We start from the raw sequence: 19,712 nt of genomic DNA, 5'->3' as shown, positions 1-19,712 counted from the left end.
AGGGTTCAAGTCACATGAGTCAGGGAGGTAAATCCACCTACAAAGCCAATCTTAATCTTACATGACGAATTTATGAAAGCAGGTGGTTTATTACCTTTCCTATGAACAACTATTCCTACTTTAAAAAGTACAGTTAAGAGTCTACAGTTATTCAAAGCCTTTACCACAATGACAGTGCAAACTCTCCAGCTCCACAGTCTTGAGAATCTTATCTCTTGGTCCCAGAAGTCAGTGAGGGAAAGCGTGTTTCAGTTGAAAGGTATGACACCACAGAAAACATTGAAGGTTCTAGTCTGGCTCTGTTTTGCCTATCAGGCTTCTCAGTTCGCGTCTATTTAGATTCAGCAACTCAATAACGTATACGAAGAGAACTTAATGCCGGCGTACACATGTATATTATAACTGATCAGTACATAAACCCAGAAAATTATTTATAACAATGAGAAAGCACAAAAATACTTTGAAGTATCTTGGCTGAAGTTTTTACTTTTCAAAATCTGAAGTGTCGTGCCAAGATTCATCCACCAGGTGGCACATTTTGCTTTCAAAATGACTTCTTAACTTGTGGATTGTCCAAATTTAGAAATACAATAAATTAGCCTTTCACCTTTGTCCAATTTTGACCACAACTTCCAATATAATTCGCCATAAAAGTTTTGCACAAATAGAGAATACAGACATTTCACCATGTCTGCACAAGCATGGAAGATGAATCCAGGCCAGGGCCCAGGTGGTTCACTGTTACCTGGATTGCTCTCACTACTCTTTTTCGGGCTCATGGGGGCAGCAGCCTGCTCTGCTGGCTCCTTCTCCTTGCCTTTCCTTCTTATTGGGCTCAGCGAAGGCGTGTTGGCAAGAGAGGGCAGGGTGGCCTAGGAAAATTGAACAATAAATGCAATTAAACAGGGTAAACCTTTTTTTGCTGAAGGCATGAGAATTAACTGACGATATGGGATCAACTGTCTCGCTAAAACGCCATTGAAGAAAAAAAATATATAACAGGCTTCTAGAAATGTCCTCTGCAAGTGAAAAGGAAAGAAACCGGGGCTCCAGCTGGAGAAAGTATACCTTCACAGCAGGCCCGGGGGCCACGTCGTCGATGACATGCGCGCAGATATTGATGATTTTCAGCAGGTGAGAGAAGAGCTGCTCCACCATGGTGACTACAGTCCGGTCCCCCAGCGCGGGCCAGGGCTCCTCCTGTTTCGTCCCCCCGGCGCTGGTCTCGTCCTCCGTGCTCCAGGGGCTCTTAAGGCACTTAGGGGCAGTGGCTGTCAAGACAGGGCTTTCGGACTCACACTCACGAAGACTTTTAGACACTTTCATTGAGCACATATTAAAGGCCAGTCTAACCCAGATTTTCAAACTTCATTGGGGCTCATTAAAAGGACCGGGATTTCACTCTTTTTGTACATACAGTGCCCTCCAGATTTATTCAGCTTCCCAATGAAAAAGGAATAAAAAACATCATATAATGCAACGATTTAGATATTGGACAATGTGTTTGTTAAAACTGTGGACGTGTTATACAGGACCAAGACACATAATCCAATCTGTAACTCATTCTAGATCATACATAACTTTTTTTTCCTATTTCATCAGGGGTCGAAATAAATCTGTAGGACTCTGTAATGAGACAATATCTCACAAGTTTGACCTCAGTGTTCCATCGTAAAAGAAATTCAGGTTATGGAAAAATCAATATTCAACGGGACTGTTTAAATGTACTCAAGTCGTACCTGCAATTAAGTTCCCAGCGAGGATGAGTGTGTCCTGGTGTGCTGAGAGGTCCAGGGGGAACCAGGCCGAGGACAAGAGGGACAGCACCATGTTGGCCATGCCCACAGTGCAGTTCTTTTTCGCATCCTCACTGTTCGAATGGGACAGGCTGCAAACAGCACCACACATCACTACCCTGCGGCCGGCTGCTCTAGCAAATTTTCCAGCAAATCACTATGACAACTTGAGCAGACAAAAAGCAGATTAGGTCAAAGAAGCAGAGATTTTTAAAAAGTGCGCTTAGCTGATGAACTTCAAGTGAAATCTAAAGCCGCAGATTAGTGAGAAATGCGTGTAATACAACATGCATACTGTAGAAAATAAGCTGTAGGTTCGTCAAGAAATTGGCAAACTAAATACATCAAACAAGCCAGAAAACAACCTTATTTGTTGACACCCTTGTTTCTTTTACATTTTCTTCTGGGTTAATATTAGCTTCAAGCCTGGGCAAGTGACATTAGCATTAACTGTGAAAGCGCTGGTGCATTCTTCCATACCTGAAGGAGCGCCCCCTGTTCTTATAGAGGCTGGAGCGAAACGGCTGGCTGGCGGAGGAGCTGACGTACCCACAGTGCCAGCCCGTGCTCCAGGTGCACACTGGGAATGCTGAAGACAGGAGGCACAGGGCCTCACAGCAGCCAAACTGGAAAACACAAACCCACGTCACAAACTTTGTCCACATACAGCTGCTCAGGATTATTTTCCCACCAAAAATTCTTAATGATTTTGAAAACTCCAGCAGCGTGTTTTTCATGTCTCAGCTCACAGCTATGAGCCCTGCTACCACATATGTGCAAGAACAAGGAAGTGTGGGCAGACTCCTGCGCTGGAGGCTCAATGACAATTGGAGGAGAGGCAGGTCCCTCATCGACAGAAGTCCGAACCATGGCCAACTATTCCTACCCTTCTTCCTTCTTGGGGAATGTCGGTCACAGTCCGCTAGTAACGTAACGTAACCCAGGCTCGAACCCACGACGCCTGGATCATATAGCTCGACCTACATTTGAGTGAGCTCCTTTACTTGGTGACCCACTTGGGAGACACTTCATTTCTCAAATCTGTTATCAAATTTTCTCTGCCTTTTTAACACCAGAAACAGAATTCCTCACAACCCCTATATTGAGACCATTCAACAAGGTACTTTTCCCGTGCAAAAACCTTGCAATTTTGAAGAAAATATTAAACAAGAGTTTTCACATATTAAAAGACAGCTAAAAACAGCCTTAAAAAAGCCCATAAACACTTCATCTTCTATAGAAACACTGCACCACCCTGTTGGCTCTGATACACACATACGAACCTTTGACTGCTTGTACATTCACTAAGACTAATGAAAATGAGCCTTTTTTAGCAGTGCTGTAGAATGCGAAACGGGTGTCCATCTGGCTGCACACTGCTGAACAACTCACTGTGAGAGCTCTTGAAGTGGACGAAGCAAGTGCGTGGGACACAGCAGTGACAACTCGGGAGAGGTTGTTCTCTGTAGTGATGTCAGATGCATTCTGGGAAATCCTGTAGCCTCTGTAGGTCCTGCAGGTTGAAGAAAAACATGGCAGGGGCACGTTAAAAACACTTGACTTGAATCTTGGCAAGACGTTCAGAGCGGGACTTTTGTTTTCCACACAGACCTATTTTTAAATTAATGAAGCCAATCATGAAACAAAGATTATCTAAACAATTTATAGTCTATCCTAAGCTCTGTTGATTACTGGCGATGAATCCAACCACAGAAACTGTACACTGCAAATCAAACCAACAACCAGCGCATGTCTGGGAGTTTATACTTTGAGACCACAAGCCAGGGAGCTTTTTTCACGCTGCCTTTGTACCTTTAGACATAAGAATAAAGCAAAGCCTTCACTTTTCAAAAGACCATTGATCGGTCTTAACAAGACAAACAAATCTGATAAGATTTTTGACATTTTCAGGTCATCGACAGTAGCTTAGTTATTTCATTTTCTAAAGGCACATTATGTGTCAATATCATTCTCAAAAAAGCTAATCAAGATGGTTGCATAATTAATATTTATGGGTGAACATATCAATACATCAATCCGTCTTCTCACCGCTTTATCCAATTCAGGTTCACAAGGCAACCAGAGGCTATCCCAGCAGGCAATGGGCACAAAGCAGTATACACCCTGGATGCGAAACCAGTCCATCACAGGGCAGACACAGACATGCAGACTCACCCCTGAGCTAAATTTCCCAGCAGCCAATTAACCTACCAGTATGTTTTTGGGAGGAAACCAAAGCACCCAGGGGAAACTCACGCAAACACAGGGAGACCACACAAACTCCACACAGACAGAACCGCAGGTCCAGAACTGAACCAGGACCCCAGCGCTGCAGGGCAGCAACGCTAACCACTGCCCAAAAGTATGATGACTTTAAATGATGTTTACAGAGTTTCAATACATTGGGAGCCTGTGAAGAAAGACTTTGGAATCACAAAAACAAAAAATGGATTTAACAGAAGAGTCTATATTCTAAACCAAGAACTGAATACATTAAAAACAAAAACCACAAAGAATACTGAAAGTATGTATCAAGATAAATGTCAAAGATTATTTAACTGCACCAAAAACAGGGTACAACTTATTAAATGGCTATCCGTTTAAATAGCTCAGTTCTTCTAATGTTGCTTTGTATTTCTCTTTTTATACACATCCAATTTACTGTTTAGGATCCAATGTTTAGGATCACAGCAAAGAATCCTGTACTAAATAGGGAGAGAAAGGACATTTGAGCCTCCCATTGGGGCATTTATCTTTTGACATGCAGCGTATTCTACTGTCTGTTACAGGAAGACTGGTGCTCACTAGAGGAAAAGAGCATCTCTCACCGATATCACTAGCCTGCCTGTGGCACATGGGAAGTTACACGAGACGCTGTTTCACCGAGACCTAAACGAGTCGGTTAGCCACAATCCCCAGCTCCAACTTTCCTCACACCCCTGGTCATTCGTGACGCGACTACTGACACGCGATATGAAATCAGATTTAAGGCCAACCTCACATCTCATCTTTGAAATCAGTGAAGCAGCACCAGCCATCTAATAATTCAATATCCAACTCCCAAATGCTCACACACACGCACATGCTATACTTAAAATTGTTAAGGTAAAGAGTAGGAGTTTCAGTTAAGTGTGTACACTACAATTGTTCATAAAGTGCAGACTATTTAAGAATTTTATATGTAACAACTATTCACACTGGAGCGTTCCTGGAGAGACGCAGTCACCTGGTGATGGTGCTGACTGTGAAGTGGGAGGGAGGCTGGGTCTCATGCATGAGAAGCTGCAAGTAGACGCTGCTTTGGTCTCTGGCTATAGCCACCACTGGATCCGCCTGACCTTGGTCGCAGTCGTAGAACAATCTGGAGACGACCCTGAAGCACAAGAGAAATCTGGTTTCATACTTTTTTCCCCCCCTCAGCCCTATGGCTTGTAGTAACCAAAAATAAAATGAAACTATTAGAAAGAATGGAGAAGAGAAAGTATCATTTGCTCTGTTACCAGGCAACGCATTGTAAAAATCCAATCATTATTTTACCAGAGAGCCACTTATTTCACTGAGCCCATCCTGGAAGCTGCAAGGCTGGACCGAGAGCACCGGCTGGCCATTACAGAGCTGTAGAACAGGCAATCAGACCTGAACAGCTCCCCAATCATACATCAGCACTTTATGATGACTACTGCCAATGCAAGTGGACTATAAACCCTCCAATGCACTAGTCAGTTTTTGTTAATACTGTATTAGATTTCTTTTTATTATTCATTTTTATTTTTCATTTATTCTTATGCTTATGCTTACATAGGTACTCTGGTTATATCTTATGGTTTTCTATTATGCTGTGCCTGATGTTTTTGTGTTACTGTTCTTACTGTGAGCACATTGGGGCAAAATCCTAATAACTAAGTTGGTATGGCAATAAATACTGAATCTTGAATCGGCAAGTCTTTGCGAGGTGGAATGTCTTTTTTTATCAGAGCCCCTGGCCAAACCTCACATGGACAAAGTGGTAACATGCGACCTCCACACAGACACAACCAAAGCCAGCACACTTGTGCTCTGAGGCAGCAACACTAACTGCCACACCCCCATTACACAAAAACTAAACATAAGAACACCAGATAAATGACAAAGAAAAGGAAGTTATTTGGCTTATCAAGCTCATTTGGCTTCTAGTAGCTACGTGAATGTGAGGATCTCATCCAGCTGGTTCTTGAAAGAAGCCTGGGTATTAGCTTCCACATACCGTAGCTGGGTAGCTTGTTCCAGATTCCCATAACCCTCTGACACAGTTTACTTTACGACGTCCAAAGAAGACTGGCTCTTCACATTTATATGAGGTGTAAAGAATATGAGATTAAAAAATATGTTCCTTCCCTGTATACAAATTATTTTCAAAACCAGAAGAGGTTTCTTCAAACAGTAACAAGGAAATGGAAAAGTCAAAACAAATATTTTAACTTCAACAAACACATACAGTATGTATGTGCGTCAGACAAGTAAACGTGACTCTTATTTGAAAAGGGGCAGCCTTAGTTTTGCAGGCAAATAAGGAACTTGAAAAAAGTCACAACCCCCATGGTTTCCCAGCATCCTCCAGGCTCCGTACCTGCACACTGTCATAGCAGCAACATGGCGCACTCTGGGATCTTCATCCCCCAGCAACTGAATGATGACATCATTAAGCACACGGTCCTGGAGTTTCAGTAACTTCAAATGAGAAAAATAAAAAGAGAAAACATTAGAGAATGTTCGAAGACAGAATTGTACATTTGAGGACTGTGAACAGGTATATTTAGATTGCACTGAAGTCCAACTTTTGTTCATTTGTGGATCACCTTAAAATGTTCCTCTTACCCATTGCAGGAATGAAATGCATAATAAATTAGAAATTGCATGCCCTTAAGCCCTTCGGTCAACAAAGAAACATAGCTATTAAGTATGCATCAATCAGAGAAAAACCTAAAAGATGTGTGTGATAAACAGTCCCTTCTGGATAAGAAAAGTATCTCCTATTTCTTTGAAAACACTTTTTTGTGTTTTTATGTAACTTGCCTTTATTAAGTGAAGACTGAATTACATTTCCAGACTCCACTGGACTGAACAAGTTCATATTATGATTCTTAACAACACACCACTGTCTGTGTGCTGTGGAAGTTAATTATAATCTTAACCTCATATGATGAAACAATTGCAGCACAGATAGCAGTGAGACATTAGACTCAGACTGACCCCAGTGTAGTGGTGATCTCCTCTGTGTAAGGTCTCAGTTCTTCTTTCAAGGAAACTTATTAACCTGGAAACGGAGATAATAAGAGGTCTTTTAGAACTCCATCGTTTAATTTTACAAAAGATAAGAGCAATATGAATTTGGAAAAAAATAATACTCGAGCTCCATCATAATTTCTTATGTATTCGAACATGTTTTTTTGGACTGATTTTTTATTCACTGGATGACAATGAAGGAAATAAACTGTGTGTGTCACCGTATTTGGAAGATGTTACAAAAGAACAGACAAAAATAATTTGAATTCCTTTAAGTATACACATTCCTTATGGTTCTGGCAAAAGACACCAACTCATAATAAACCAATTGCATAATTATTCGTCATAAAATTATTAATTGTGTGTATCTGGGGAAGGTCTGAACCCATTTTAAAGTCTTGCCTTAGAAAGCAGACTGGGACGTTTATTACCTAAAATCGATCTCGGACAGTGTTTCAAGTAGCTCAGTCCTGACCAGCCAGTAGGAGCTGTCCTTCAGGGCCAAGAGGTCAACGACAAGCTGGAGGCCGAGTTCGCTGATGGTGCTGCTGCACAGAGCCATGATGCAGTGCTAGAAAGCAGGGCACACAATCACACAGATACAAAAGTCCTTTGGCTGTTGTGTACCTTAACACTTATGGATAGATGATTTCCCATTATGCCTTCTGGCATGCAGGGTGCAGCAACATCCTGTTGCTGTTTCTGTAAGATTTTTTTTTTTCGAGACAAGGTTGTTAGCCTTGTGTCTAACCTCAACATGGAGGACCTGGCGCCCGACGTGGGACACGAACCCACTACCCTGAGATTATGAGTCTCATGCTCTACCAACAGTGCTAGTCGGGGTCTATTAACACTTATGGGTCAATGTAATAATTATCTCTTAAATTTTTACAGCATGTTCCATCCCATTCCAAAGTGCAATGGACATAGATGAAGATCCACTTCACCCACCTTTGGAGTGTAGTAGCATACATAGGGACTGGACTTGTGTTTATTGTCTTGGCACTCTTACCCTCACAGCAGTGCAGGCTAGTTTGCAGGTGACTGAAGACTCATCTCTGAGGGTCTTCTGAAGCAAAGGCACACAGTTTACCAGAGATATGGGGTTTCCTGAAACCCAAAACAGATATTGTTCATAAGACACATGCAATATGCTTTTGTGATATTAACATAACTACTATACTATAAGAAGGAAAATAAAACATGAAATGTTGTGCTTGACTCAATCTAAGATTTCTGATCCCAACATCTTACTTGACATTAATGTATTGTTTTATTGTTTGCAATATCTACTGAGCATTTACTGTACCTGACTGCCAGTAAACATCACCTGCAAAAACGGCAAATAGCACCCAGAACACTTATTTTGGAAAAAAAAGTGTTAGAAGTTGCTTATAAACCAGTTAAAATGAAGAAAAAATTATGACCTTACTGTAAATAAATGACTATTTGACCCTGCTCCAAAAATGGAGGAACAAAGAAATGCATTAAATCAAATGGTTCCCATAAAAATACTGAACTAGTCACATTTTTAATACAATAAAAAGAAACATTTGAACAATGGGAAGATATGATATGAAAACGGTATATGTGCCTTGCATTTTGTACTCTAGAAAAGTAATATTACATTTTACAAATCATTAAGTAATCAAAAGCCTTATACCAGTACACTCAACTCTCCTGTCAACTACCCCACATCAATCATAAAACAAAATTCAGTTTTTGCCATCAAAACAAAGAGACAAACTATACATAATTCACGTTTAAAGTATCTGCTTAATGACGGCTATTGTATAGCAAGCTCAGAGAAAATTAGATGAAGTGTCACCTCACATGGTTTCACTAAGAAATTCTATTTTACTGCTATCCCACTTACTGCAATATACGCCCCTGGGTGGGACACTGCTGTTATTCCCTTGACCAATGGGCACCACTCAAATTCCATCAGTCCATTTTCTAAGTGCTTCATCCAATTCAGGGATGCAGGGGAGCCATAGCCTATCCCAGCAAGCAACAGGTGCAAGGTGGGATACACCTTGGATGCTCTGCCAGTCCAGTGCAGAGCACATGCAGACCGGGACAGTTTTTCCAGAAGCCAATTAAGCAACTAGTAGGCCTTCGAACTGTAGGAGAAGACCAGAGTACTAGGAGGAAACCCACGTGAACACAGCAAGATCATACAAACTCCACACAGATACCTCCGCAGGTCCGGAACTGCATCACCGTTCTGCCCTTCACTCAAATGTCTGACTGCCCGTAAATTGTAAAATGGTAGAAGGCCCAACTATATAAACGGATATAGATGGAAATCATGTTGGATAAAAGATTCAGCCAACTTTGAAATCTTCTTTTTAGTTCCTAATCTCTGATTGCATATTGGGCATGTACTGTATGTAACGAGTTCTTTCAATGTAGTCTTCATTAATGACCTACATTTTTTAAGCTTGTTCATTATACATTTTTCTGGTGAAAAAGGAGGGTCTTACCTGTGGTGCTCATGACCCTGGCCAACCAGGGTTCGATGTTAAAGCGTGTCTTGTTGAGAATGGAGTAGATTATTGTACCACACAGTATAGCAGTGGCTCCTCGTATCTGGGGGTCCCCATGATCAGTATAATTCAAAATGTCAGATATATACTGTTGCTCTATAAATGAAAAAAGGAGGATAATCAGAGGGAAAGAATTTGAAGCATGAATGTAAAACATTGCAACACACTTATAAAGCCCCATCTTTCCCCAGTGGATTGTCAGTACCAGTACAAAGTGTCTAATACACTGGGAATAACTTTTTCAGCTGCTGAAGCAAAAATAAACATGCCGAATTAAATTGTTTCAACCAGTCCACTGGCACTGCCATAACCACCTTAAACGTTTGAAAGTGCTTCAAATATAATTTGATTAGCTGATTTTAAACCGCAGGAGTTAGGGTAGCCATCTCTTAAAGGGCTAAGGAATTCTCTATCCAATATTATAGCAGGTGTCAGCCTTTTTTTTAAACGGCATTGTGAAAGATCTGCATTATTTTGAAGGTTATTCCAATGTGTATTCTAGATTTAAAAAATCAGTCCCTTTCTTATCCATCCCATGTTCATTGATGTATACCATGAGGTGGAGTGAGATCATGCATTAGGGTGAAGGTGAAGGCAGAATTACCCTCTTGCAGGACCCCCTCCAGGGGCTGTCTGTACAGCCTGTTGAAGAAGGCCTCTGGGAGGAGGGCAGTGGCTGCCCCCACGCAGCTCACCGCCAGGGCCTTCACACTCACCCGCACCTCCCTGTCTGGGACAAGGCCTAGTGGGCAAATTCAAAAGGCTCTTCAAAACCATTTCATTTTTAAAGTACTTTCAAATGACAAAAATAGACAGATGTGGAAATGCTTTGGGCGGCAGTCCATTAAAACTCACCACAGATTCAGCAAAGCCCTGAATTATAGTCTAAAATATTAATCAGCCTTTGTGATAATCATTGTCTATGTAGCAAGTTGTTGTACCGGGCTGTTTTTACATTAGAACAACTGATTGACTAGTAAAAACAGCACACTTTGTTTTGACCAAGACTGCTGCCTCAGACACCTTCCCTTCCACGTTCCAGACTCGGACAGACCTACTTCAATGCTGCAATTCTTAGAGCAAAATGGAGTTCTACTCAGAAAACATCAGATTGAAATGGGGAACCCAAAGATTACGGACAATTTGGCGAGTAAAAAAACAAATTGTACAGAAGATCTGATCTTGTTTTTAATGCCAAAATATGTTTACCGCAATGCTCATGATTTTTATCGACCCACCGCAGGGGAGCACCTGACTCTTACCGTTCTTCTCTCCAGTCAACAGAAACAATGCTGAGAGGTGTCGCACACAGTGGACAAGCGGCGCAGCCTTTGGGTCAGTGTAGTGGCCAATGTCCCCCCTGATTCTGGAGGGCTGAGTAAAAAAAATGTGAGAGTGAGCTGGGATATGGCATGTGCACATCTTCACGCTATTACTATTTTCTCAGCAATACAACCAAACATCCTATTTATTAAAAACTGTCAAGACCCCCTCAAGTCCGCAGAAGAATCTAACAGCATTCAATGTATATGTAGGTTTGTCGAATGCATGAGGTGCTCCATATTGTGAAGGTACAATGCTACAATATCTATTTAAAGCACACTAGATAAAGGAAACTGAAGTGGAAAGCATCAGCATTTATAAATATGTATACTTTTATACAAACATATACATTGTTAAAAAATACTAACAAGTATTAATATTTAGCACGTATTCAAGTTTAAACATAGCTTTATTGATTCTATATACATTACATACAGTATACTGTACATTCTGTTTTCAGATTCAGTGGAAGTCATTTGAACTAAGAGTGGGCAAGCCCTAATGTAATTAGTCACCTTGTTTTCAGGTTCTGCATTCTCCACCACTTCGTCCTTTGGTATAAATCTATCTACACTGCTGTCAGATGGCTGCCGGCTGTGGCCCATATTTTCCATCAAGTGTGGTTTGCTCAAGGCTATAAGCAGGAAGTACATAGGAATCATGAGTCTACAGGCCAACGTAACAGTGGCCCAATGACTTGGCTGCAGTAAGATAATAGGAAAAAAATACAGTTTTGGCTACAGCTCAGCAAATTAACAGGCAACAGCAGATTGCTTTTAAAATAACTTTTCTTAGTTGGCACGGTTTTAAAATGTGTAAAAACAACAGCAGCAAATTCTAAAAGAAACAATGAGAACTTCAGATTACAAGCAAAAGTAAATGCATGGTGCCTTCCCAGGGCAAGTTCGTTTGGTTCCCAGAAGATCCCACTGCTGGTATCTTGCTCGTTACAGTGTTGCAATTCCACTCTTTCTTCGATTTTAACACAGTTCAAAGACAGTTCACTTAAGTACATAAGAACACAGGAAAGGTTACAAACATTCTGCCTATCTAGCCTGTTTGAAGCTATTTACTCACTGACCCAAGGATTTAATTGAGCCATTTCTTGAAAGAAGCCAACAACAGTGGCTTCAATCATATGGGTAGCTGGTTCCATACTCCCACAATCCTTTGGGTAAAGGAGTAGGCCCTGTTCACAGTTGTAAATGCACTTCAGGCGTTACCCATTGAGTCCCCTGCTTTGCACTTCACTGTTTATTTGGAAGAAGTCTTTTTGACTTTGTCAATGCCTTTGAGGACTTTAGGCGAGACGAAAAATGCATTACAGGACAAACAGTTGGATAAAAATAGACTGATCTAAAAGGGAATTGTGCTCATTGTCATAACGTTGCCTGAGCTTAGACGTGCCGCAAAATGGCCTACCTATAGTGGCATCGGTGAGGGCCTGCAAAGGCTCTTCCAGGGGATTGCCACTGCCCTCCTCTTCCTCGTCCTGGAGTGTGCCTATCTGCATCCCTGAGTACTGGCTTTCAGTACCATCCAGGACCTGAAATACACAGCACGTGGGATGTCAAAAACTGCTGGCAATTTAGTTAAGGACCCATTTAAGACAAGCTTGAAACCTCTTTTTGTTCATTCGATTTGGCATCAGATGGTTTACTTGTTGGAATTCATAAGTACTCGGATCTGAGGAAACAATGAAATCCTTAATTTGGATAAAATCTATCAAAATAGTTCGTGTGTGTTATTTTTTCTTTCTTTTTAAGGGCCATCGCTGACTGGCTGAAAGATCATAAGCAGGTTTCACATGGGCTCACTTGAATGCAGTTCCATCTTTCTCAAGAGATAATAAGCCAGTGAATGCAAAACTGATATTTGCTTACCTACAGTACAGTATTTATTAAGAAGAAGGGAAAATCACATGGCTATTGAAAACTGTACCACACCACATGATGCGGGAAAGCACAGGCCCCTAATCTGTTTTGTATGTGAACAGCTCAATAATGTGTAGAATACAAAAAGGACAATGACCAGAAAATATTAAAGATTACAGAAATAGATGGAAACAAATGTCCTCCTATTGTGCAATTCTCCTACTGTACACGTTTACAACAAACCAAATAAAATCTTCAGTAGATAATGCAGGAAACCAACAGGGGTATTGGCTCCATTAAGTGGAACACATGCAGTCTCTATGTGGAGCGGTTATAGGTCTTGCGAAATGAAAGCGCAGTGCAAAGTTATGGTAAAAAAAATGATCAGCTGCTTTAAGGCCTTGTACACACACACACTGAAGCAACCTCGACAGTTTCCAAACTGCACCTGCTGTGGACGTTGGCACACACAGACTTTTTACTACTGAAGTGAGTGCATGCTTCGTTTAAACCAACAACTGAATTTGGAGGACTTTCCAATGCCAATCACGAGGTGTGTGGTGGCAGAATGGAAGCCGTGTTTTTGTTTTTGTGGGACATGACAAATTGGAAATCACCAGACAGCCTAGGATGTATAGCTATGCTCTCTTTTGCAAAGCCAATGGAGATGTTTCACCTGCACTGCACTGCTAAGCGCAGTGGTATAGATCTGCTCTATCACGCGGGAAGTGCCAAACAATGGTTTTGCCTTCTAACTGGATGTTTGGCTAGGAGTGACTTTCGCGATATCCTAATGACTTGTAAGGACAGAAATGTCCATTACACAATAACTAGTGCAGCTGTATTACACATCAAATAAATGCAGTCAAAACTTGTCCCAGTTGGGATTAACTAGCACAGCTGTCGCTGCCCTTTGAAAACAAACTGCGTGTATAGAAATTGTATTAAGGATAACAGGTGAACTCACAATCATATTTAGGCTGTGTGTGTACGAGGACTGGTCTTTCACAGCATCTGTCAGCAAAGCTGGAGTCCATCAAAACCATAACTACAAAACCGCTTTATTTCATGCATAAGGGACGAACACTGAATGTTTTATAGGTCACTAGGCTTACAATGTTTTTCCATCTGCGCACTAATTCTCTAAAAATCACAAGAGAATTCTCTGGATGCCACCTAAAGAAGAGATCAACTTAATTTTGTCAATCAAGAAATAGTTTGACTGAGGATATCACTATCAGCCTGGTAGACTGTGAATAAACATTACTTTTAAACATATCAAATGATTTACTATTTTCACTGATGCAAGTATACAGTGTATGTATAACCCTACACAAAAATAAAGCAGATATTCAAAACCCTGGTTCAGAAGCATACACCAGATTTTTGACAATCCAACACACAACAAATTAACTGAATGTGACCTAGAATCCAGTGTCTTGCTCTACTTTTGTCATGGATTTATGGAAAGAAAAAAAACTAACTCAATTGGTGATCACCATTTCTTCCAATACACCTGATAACACACTATTAAGATTTATACATATTTGACTTATGCAGATTCCATTCACACCAGTACTGCTATGTGAGCAACAAAGACATACTCATATGAAACAGAGACTGGATTCGAGGAAAAAGGCTACTGAAGGCCAGATTGGCTTCAGAGCTTTATTCTTTAAAAAAAAATGACTCGCGTGGGAGCTACTAGAAAAAAGCAGCAGCAGGAAAACAAAAATGACCACGAAATGGGGGTCAGCAGTCATGAGGCAGCTCGGAGTTGCGGAGGGCGGGGAGTATGGCAGGCATTCAGTTGTGGGGCCCTCCTTCCTCAAACTGCTGACCTTGTCACTGCCATTACCGAAGGAGCGGGAGGCAGTGGAGTAGGAGGAAGAGGAGGAGGTGAACATTTCGAAGTCCGGGCCCTCACAGGAGGAGCTGTGGGAGACGTCGGCCCCCTCCGTGGAAGTCGGGGAGCCCCCCTCCGACGGCTGCCGCACACTTACGAGCTCGGAGCAGTCTGACGGGGTGACGGCGGAGTCAGGCCCCTCGGTGGTGGTCTGGGAGCTGTCGCTGGCCGGCGAGGACGCCTGGGGGTCGGCGTCGGCGCCGCCGCTGCTGCTGATCTGGCTGGAGCCGCGGCTCAGCGCGTCCTCTTCCTCGGCGGTCTGCCCGGCGGCCGGGCCGCTTGGGGGGTCCGCGGCGCCGCTCAGCTCCACGGAGTCGGCCGCCTGCAGGTTGTGCTGTGAGGAGCGGGGCTGCTCCGTGATGATGTCATGACCCCCCCCAGCCGAGCCCAGAGTGGACATCCCGGAGGAAGACTGCACCTCACTGGTGCCATCGCTGGTCACAGAAGCTGGAGGGGGGGGGAATAATTCCGCAGACGTTTAAACCCTTCGAAATAAGCTCTTTCTGAAGATGGCGACTGAAATATAAACCTCTGTATTCATGATGGTTTGGTACCGTAAGGTTTTTGCAAATGGACGACTGGCAAATATGGAACTTAATATTTTATGGGGGAAAACATTATGGTTCCACAGCTTGGAAAACAAGCTTTGACGCTGTACAATTTTTCATAAAACTGCAAAACTATTTCTGAAAGTGTTAGTAATTCATGGTAGCAATTATTTACAATGAAAATTAGCACCAGAAACCTAACAAAGCATTGTTCTCTCTCTATAATTCAAGTTATGAAGTGTGCAAACAGATTTAATCAGTTATGATATTATAGCTTTCTCAGTGTAAGAGTTTAATCTTCGCAAGGCATATTTTCTTTATTTTTTTATTATCAAGAGTACTCAGTCCCATCTCTCGCAAACAACTCTCCTCCTCCTAAGATTTCTTTAATTCTCTTCCTTTTATTTTTTCTCTTATCCCTTTCTGTGAGACACATGAGAACTGTGACTGTGATAACTTAAGAGGACCATAGTATTTTTTTGTTATTTAACGTTTCTTTTATCTCACAACGGTCACATGTCACTGCCACAGGCATTACTCTGAAAACAGGTCTCATAACAGGCGCATCTAACACTTTTTCCGACAGAAGCTGAATAACTACAGCATAACCAGAGATGGAATGCAACATAAATGTTAATTCTTTGTTAACCAAACACTTTGAATTTAATTATGGTCTGTAAATATGGAAAAAAGTGGTCACTAAAAAATTTGCACAAATAGGTGAGATCACAAATATTGAACTTGGGAATATTGAAGTTTTACTGTATTACACTTGTATAGAACTTTAATTTACATTATCACAAAGTGTTGGACAGATGGAAGCCAATGTATCAGCCTCTTCTTAATGCTTTGGTTTATATCAATGCTGTCTACTTAAATGAGGGATCCACTTGTATGTTTTTTTGCACTTGTTATGCATTGAGCAGTTATCCGCTAAAATGTACAGGGTGTCCATAAAATCTTGCCTCCTACTTCCTCTGTAACTGCGTTCCGTGTCCCTAAAAGCACCATTTGTGTGACCCATGTACCGTGTCAACTTCACAAAAACTAGATGATACCACAGAAATGTTCTTCTCAGAGGAGAAGAACGTGATAAACACCATGCCTAAACATTTCTGTTATGGCATAGATATTGGAAAATCATACTCTAAGATAATTTAAAAAACAGGCCTTCAATCTGGGTAAGTAAACTGTATTTAGAACACTCACCAAAACCATTTATAAATTTGAAGTGGTTTCTTCTAATACATTTATTAAAAATACTATTATCTCAATCAAGCTTGGAAATCCAATTTAGACTGCACATGTGGAGTACATATACGCGGTGCCACATCTTTTGCTGATAATTGCACTTGGACACATGTGCTGATGTTCAACATCGAGGCTGCACCCCAGCCACACTCAGTACCTGTAAAGGTTCCAGTGCTGACCTCTGACCTGGTCTCCGTGTCATCCTCGAGCCCTTCTTCTTCTCCTGAGAGCAGCTTGCCTGCCAAATGGGAACACCATTGATCTGAGGACACCAAACCCTCCAACATCCAGCGATCTCCAGTTACTCGATACACTGGCACATACTGTACTGTAAAAATGTATTCGGCCCTGACTTTACCAATGAAACCCACAACCCTCTATAATGTCACAGTCATTAGTTCGCTTTCTTGCATGTTTTTGCTCAGAAAAAAATAGTCTTCATTTCTATGGATAGTCTCAGGAATTGAGAAAATATCTTCTCCTGACAGATGGTGAGAAGCAAACATGTAGTAAATCTGTTTCAGCAAAAAAAAAGTTTACTATTGCTTTCCGAGAAAAGAAAAAACAGACTCATAAGATACTCCCATAACTGGCGACTCATCATTGGACGGACTACTTACAGTACTACTGAAAACTACCGGTACTATGCAGATTCACAACGCCTGACGCTACTAGGAGACACAGCTAAAAATAATCACCTTTTTGTTTTCTGAGCAGAAGTGGACTGCTTGACGACCCTCCGGCTGCAGGTGACAGGAAAGAAAAGATAAAGAAACCAGAAACAGCCCAAATAGAGGGGAGTGGAGCCCAGTTTAGAAATGGAAGGGTTGCTAATGATAAGAAGCTCTCACCAAAGAGCAAAGCCTCCACTTGTGTGGTCCAACAACTGTGATGTGCAAGAAAGCAAAAGAACAAGCAAAGGTTGATTCTACGCTGAAAGGCAATGAGAAGAAACACAACATTTAGACTGGACCATCTAAACAAGGACCAGCAGTCAAAATGTTGTGTTTCTTTTTTCTACTTTTAAGTGTGGAATTAATGTTTACTTGTTCTTTTAGTTTTCTACATATCCCTACTAGAAAACTAAAAGAAACTGGTTAATACCTTATTTAAGCCTGAACACTTTAGGATTAATAAAAATAATTCCTTACACTTACGTAGCACTTTTCGGAACACTCCACTCAAAGCGCTTTAGAGGTAATGAGGACTCCCCTCCACCACCACCAATGTGCAGCATCCACCTAGATGATGCGAGGGCAGCCAAAGTGCGCCAGTACGCTCACCACACACCAGCTATCGGTTATGATCAGGAGGAGTGATGAAGCTAGTTCATAGATGAGGATTATTAGGAGGCCACGTTTAGTAAAGGTCAATGGGAAATTTGGCCAGGATGCCAGGGTAACACCCCTACTCTTTTTGAAAAAGGAAACTGGTATTTTTAATGACCACAAACAGTCAGGACCTCGGTTTTACACCTCATTTGAAGGACGGCACCTTTATACAGTATAGTGTCCCCTCACTACATTGGGGCATTAGAATCCACACAGATCGTATGGTGAGCACCCCCTACTGGTCCCACTAACACCTCTTCCAGCAGCAACCTTAGCTTTCCCAGGAGGTCTCACATCCAGGTACTGACCAGGCTCATACCTGCTGAGCTTTAGTGGGCTGCCAGTTGTGAGTTGCAGGGTTACATGGCTGCTGGCAATTAAATGAAAGGATGAATGAAAGCAGAAGCATTTATTATAAACCAGTTTCGTTCAGGTTTCCTCATATCCCACACACGAGATGTGGACCCACACCCGTGGAGAGCACTTCCTGCCCTGTCTTGTACCGCCCTTAAACAAACGGCGAGCGGCGGGAATTTACCAATGAGCTCCAGGATGCTGCTGCTCCGCCCTCGGTTCTCAGCCTCCTCGCGGGAGATGCTGACCCGCGGGATGCTGCCGGCCGTGATGAGGGCGTGCAGCAGGTCCTGCGGCGGCGTGCGGAAGGCCTGCTGCAGCAGCTCGAGGGCCGCCGTCACCACGTTGTGGTCGCGGTGCTGCGTGTAGTGAAGCGTCAGCTCGTACACCTGCACGGCAGCACATTCACTTTGTAGCAGAGATATTTCACCATAACAACCTGGCACTGAGGAGCAGCTTGATGCTTGGACTAAAAAAAGACCCCTGCAAAGACACCTCTTCCTCCGGTGAGCGGCACACTACTGATTGCACAGCATCCGTCCTATATTACCACAGTGCGGTGGCTCTGTGGCTAAGGATCTGCGCCTGTGGCTGGAAGGTTGCCAGTTCATATCCCCCGGCCAGCAGAGGAATCCTACTCCGTTGGGCCCCTGAGCAAGGCCCTTAACCCCAGCTGCTCCAGGGGCGCTGTACAATGGCTGACCCTACGCTCTGACCCCAAGCTTCTCTCCCTGTCTGAGTGTCTCATGGAGAGCAAGTTGTGGAATGCGAAAAGACAAATTCCTAATACAAGAAATTGTATATGGCTAATAAAGTGATCTTATCTTATCTCTTATCATATTACATTTGATATATTATACTCCATATACTGAACACACAGGTCCTGGCTTGTACATTCAAGTCATGGCACAGAGAAAAATACTGTTAATATCTGCTTTCTTTTTACTTTGTCCATAGCTCATATGATCATCTTTATGAGACAAACATACATTTTCATCAAAACAACTCGTGTTATTGAGAAGTGCTTTGGATTTCAAATGGACACGTGTGTATCCATACTGTATATACACAGCATTTCCTATTTGATAGTTGCCCTTAACAGAAGCTTGGATATCAAGGCCCTGAGGGAACAGCGTAACAGTTAACCCTTCCAGCAACAGTCTGACTTTTGCTCTAAGGTTGCCCTTGTGCTGCCTCTTGCTAAAGAACACAATGCCCACAATCTCCAGCCTGAAATGACTGCTGACCTCAGGGAAAGCATTGATTAATGCAGCCAAAAAGGATTTGACATGATAAACATGATTAACACTTCACGATGAAGTTTACTTGATGGCACATTTCACTGTACCCATCCTTAGATTTCCGTTATTGGATATCTAGTAACCCTTTTCAAGTACGGATTTAAGTCTATGTCACATTTTACTAAAAGAGATAGACAGTATAAAAAGGAAAAATTACGCTAAGTATTGTTTTTGTTCTCAGAGTATTTAGCTACTTCCCATTCTTTTTTTCTAATAG

At 42.1% G+C, this 19,712-nt stretch overlaps 1 protein-coding gene across 2 annotated transcripts in view; it reads right to left on the bottom strand.

The window, feature by feature from the left end:
* The window catches only part of htt (huntingtin), a 92,420-nt gene that overhangs the window by 50,900 nt on the left and 21,808 nt on the right, over positions 1 to 19,712 (bottom strand). Inside the window, exons 9-27 of one of the 2 annotated variants that reach the window (XM_069190079.1) lie at positions 18,379 to 18,583; positions 17,208 to 17,252; positions 16,667 to 16,747; positions 14,808 to 15,157; positions 12,353 to 12,476; positions 11,446 to 11,564; positions 10,870 to 10,981; positions 10,212 to 10,349; positions 9,545 to 9,703; positions 8,071 to 8,168; positions 7,490 to 7,629; positions 7,026 to 7,089; positions 6,403 to 6,503; positions 5,023 to 5,169; positions 3,189 to 3,309; positions 2,277 to 2,422; positions 1,740 to 1,888; positions 1,069 to 1,271; positions 746 to 872 (exon numbers count right to left, since the gene is read on the bottom strand). In XM_069190079.1, coding sequence (XP_069046180.1) covers positions 746 to 872; positions 1,069 to 1,271; positions 1,740 to 1,888; positions 2,277 to 2,422; positions 3,189 to 3,309; positions 5,023 to 5,169; positions 6,403 to 6,503; positions 7,026 to 7,089; positions 7,490 to 7,629; positions 8,071 to 8,168; positions 9,545 to 9,703; positions 10,212 to 10,349; positions 10,870 to 10,981; positions 11,446 to 11,564; positions 12,353 to 12,476; positions 14,808 to 15,157; positions 16,667 to 16,747; positions 17,208 to 17,252; positions 18,379 to 18,583 — 2,629 coding nt within the window. The remainder of the gene's footprint in view (positions 1 to 745; positions 873 to 1,068; positions 1,272 to 1,739; positions 1,889 to 2,276; positions 2,423 to 3,188; positions 3,310 to 5,022; positions 5,170 to 6,402; positions 6,504 to 7,025; positions 7,090 to 7,489; positions 7,630 to 8,070; positions 8,169 to 9,544; positions 9,704 to 10,211; positions 10,350 to 10,869; positions 10,982 to 11,445; positions 11,565 to 12,352; positions 12,477 to 14,807; positions 15,158 to 16,666; positions 16,748 to 17,207; positions 17,253 to 18,378; positions 18,584 to 19,712) is intronic. The other variant, XM_069190082.1, reaches the window with a different exon arrangement.

This window comes from Lepisosteus oculatus, chromosome 1 (assembly GCF_040954835.1).
Source record: "Lepisosteus oculatus isolate fLepOcu1 chromosome 1, fLepOcu1.hap2, whole genome shotgun sequence".
Lineage (NCBI taxonomy): Eukaryota > Metazoa > Chordata > Actinopteri > Semionotiformes > Lepisosteidae > Lepisosteus > Lepisosteus oculatus.
Note: the sequence above shows the minus strand (reverse complement) of the source record. Positions and strands in the feature narration are given on the sequence as shown.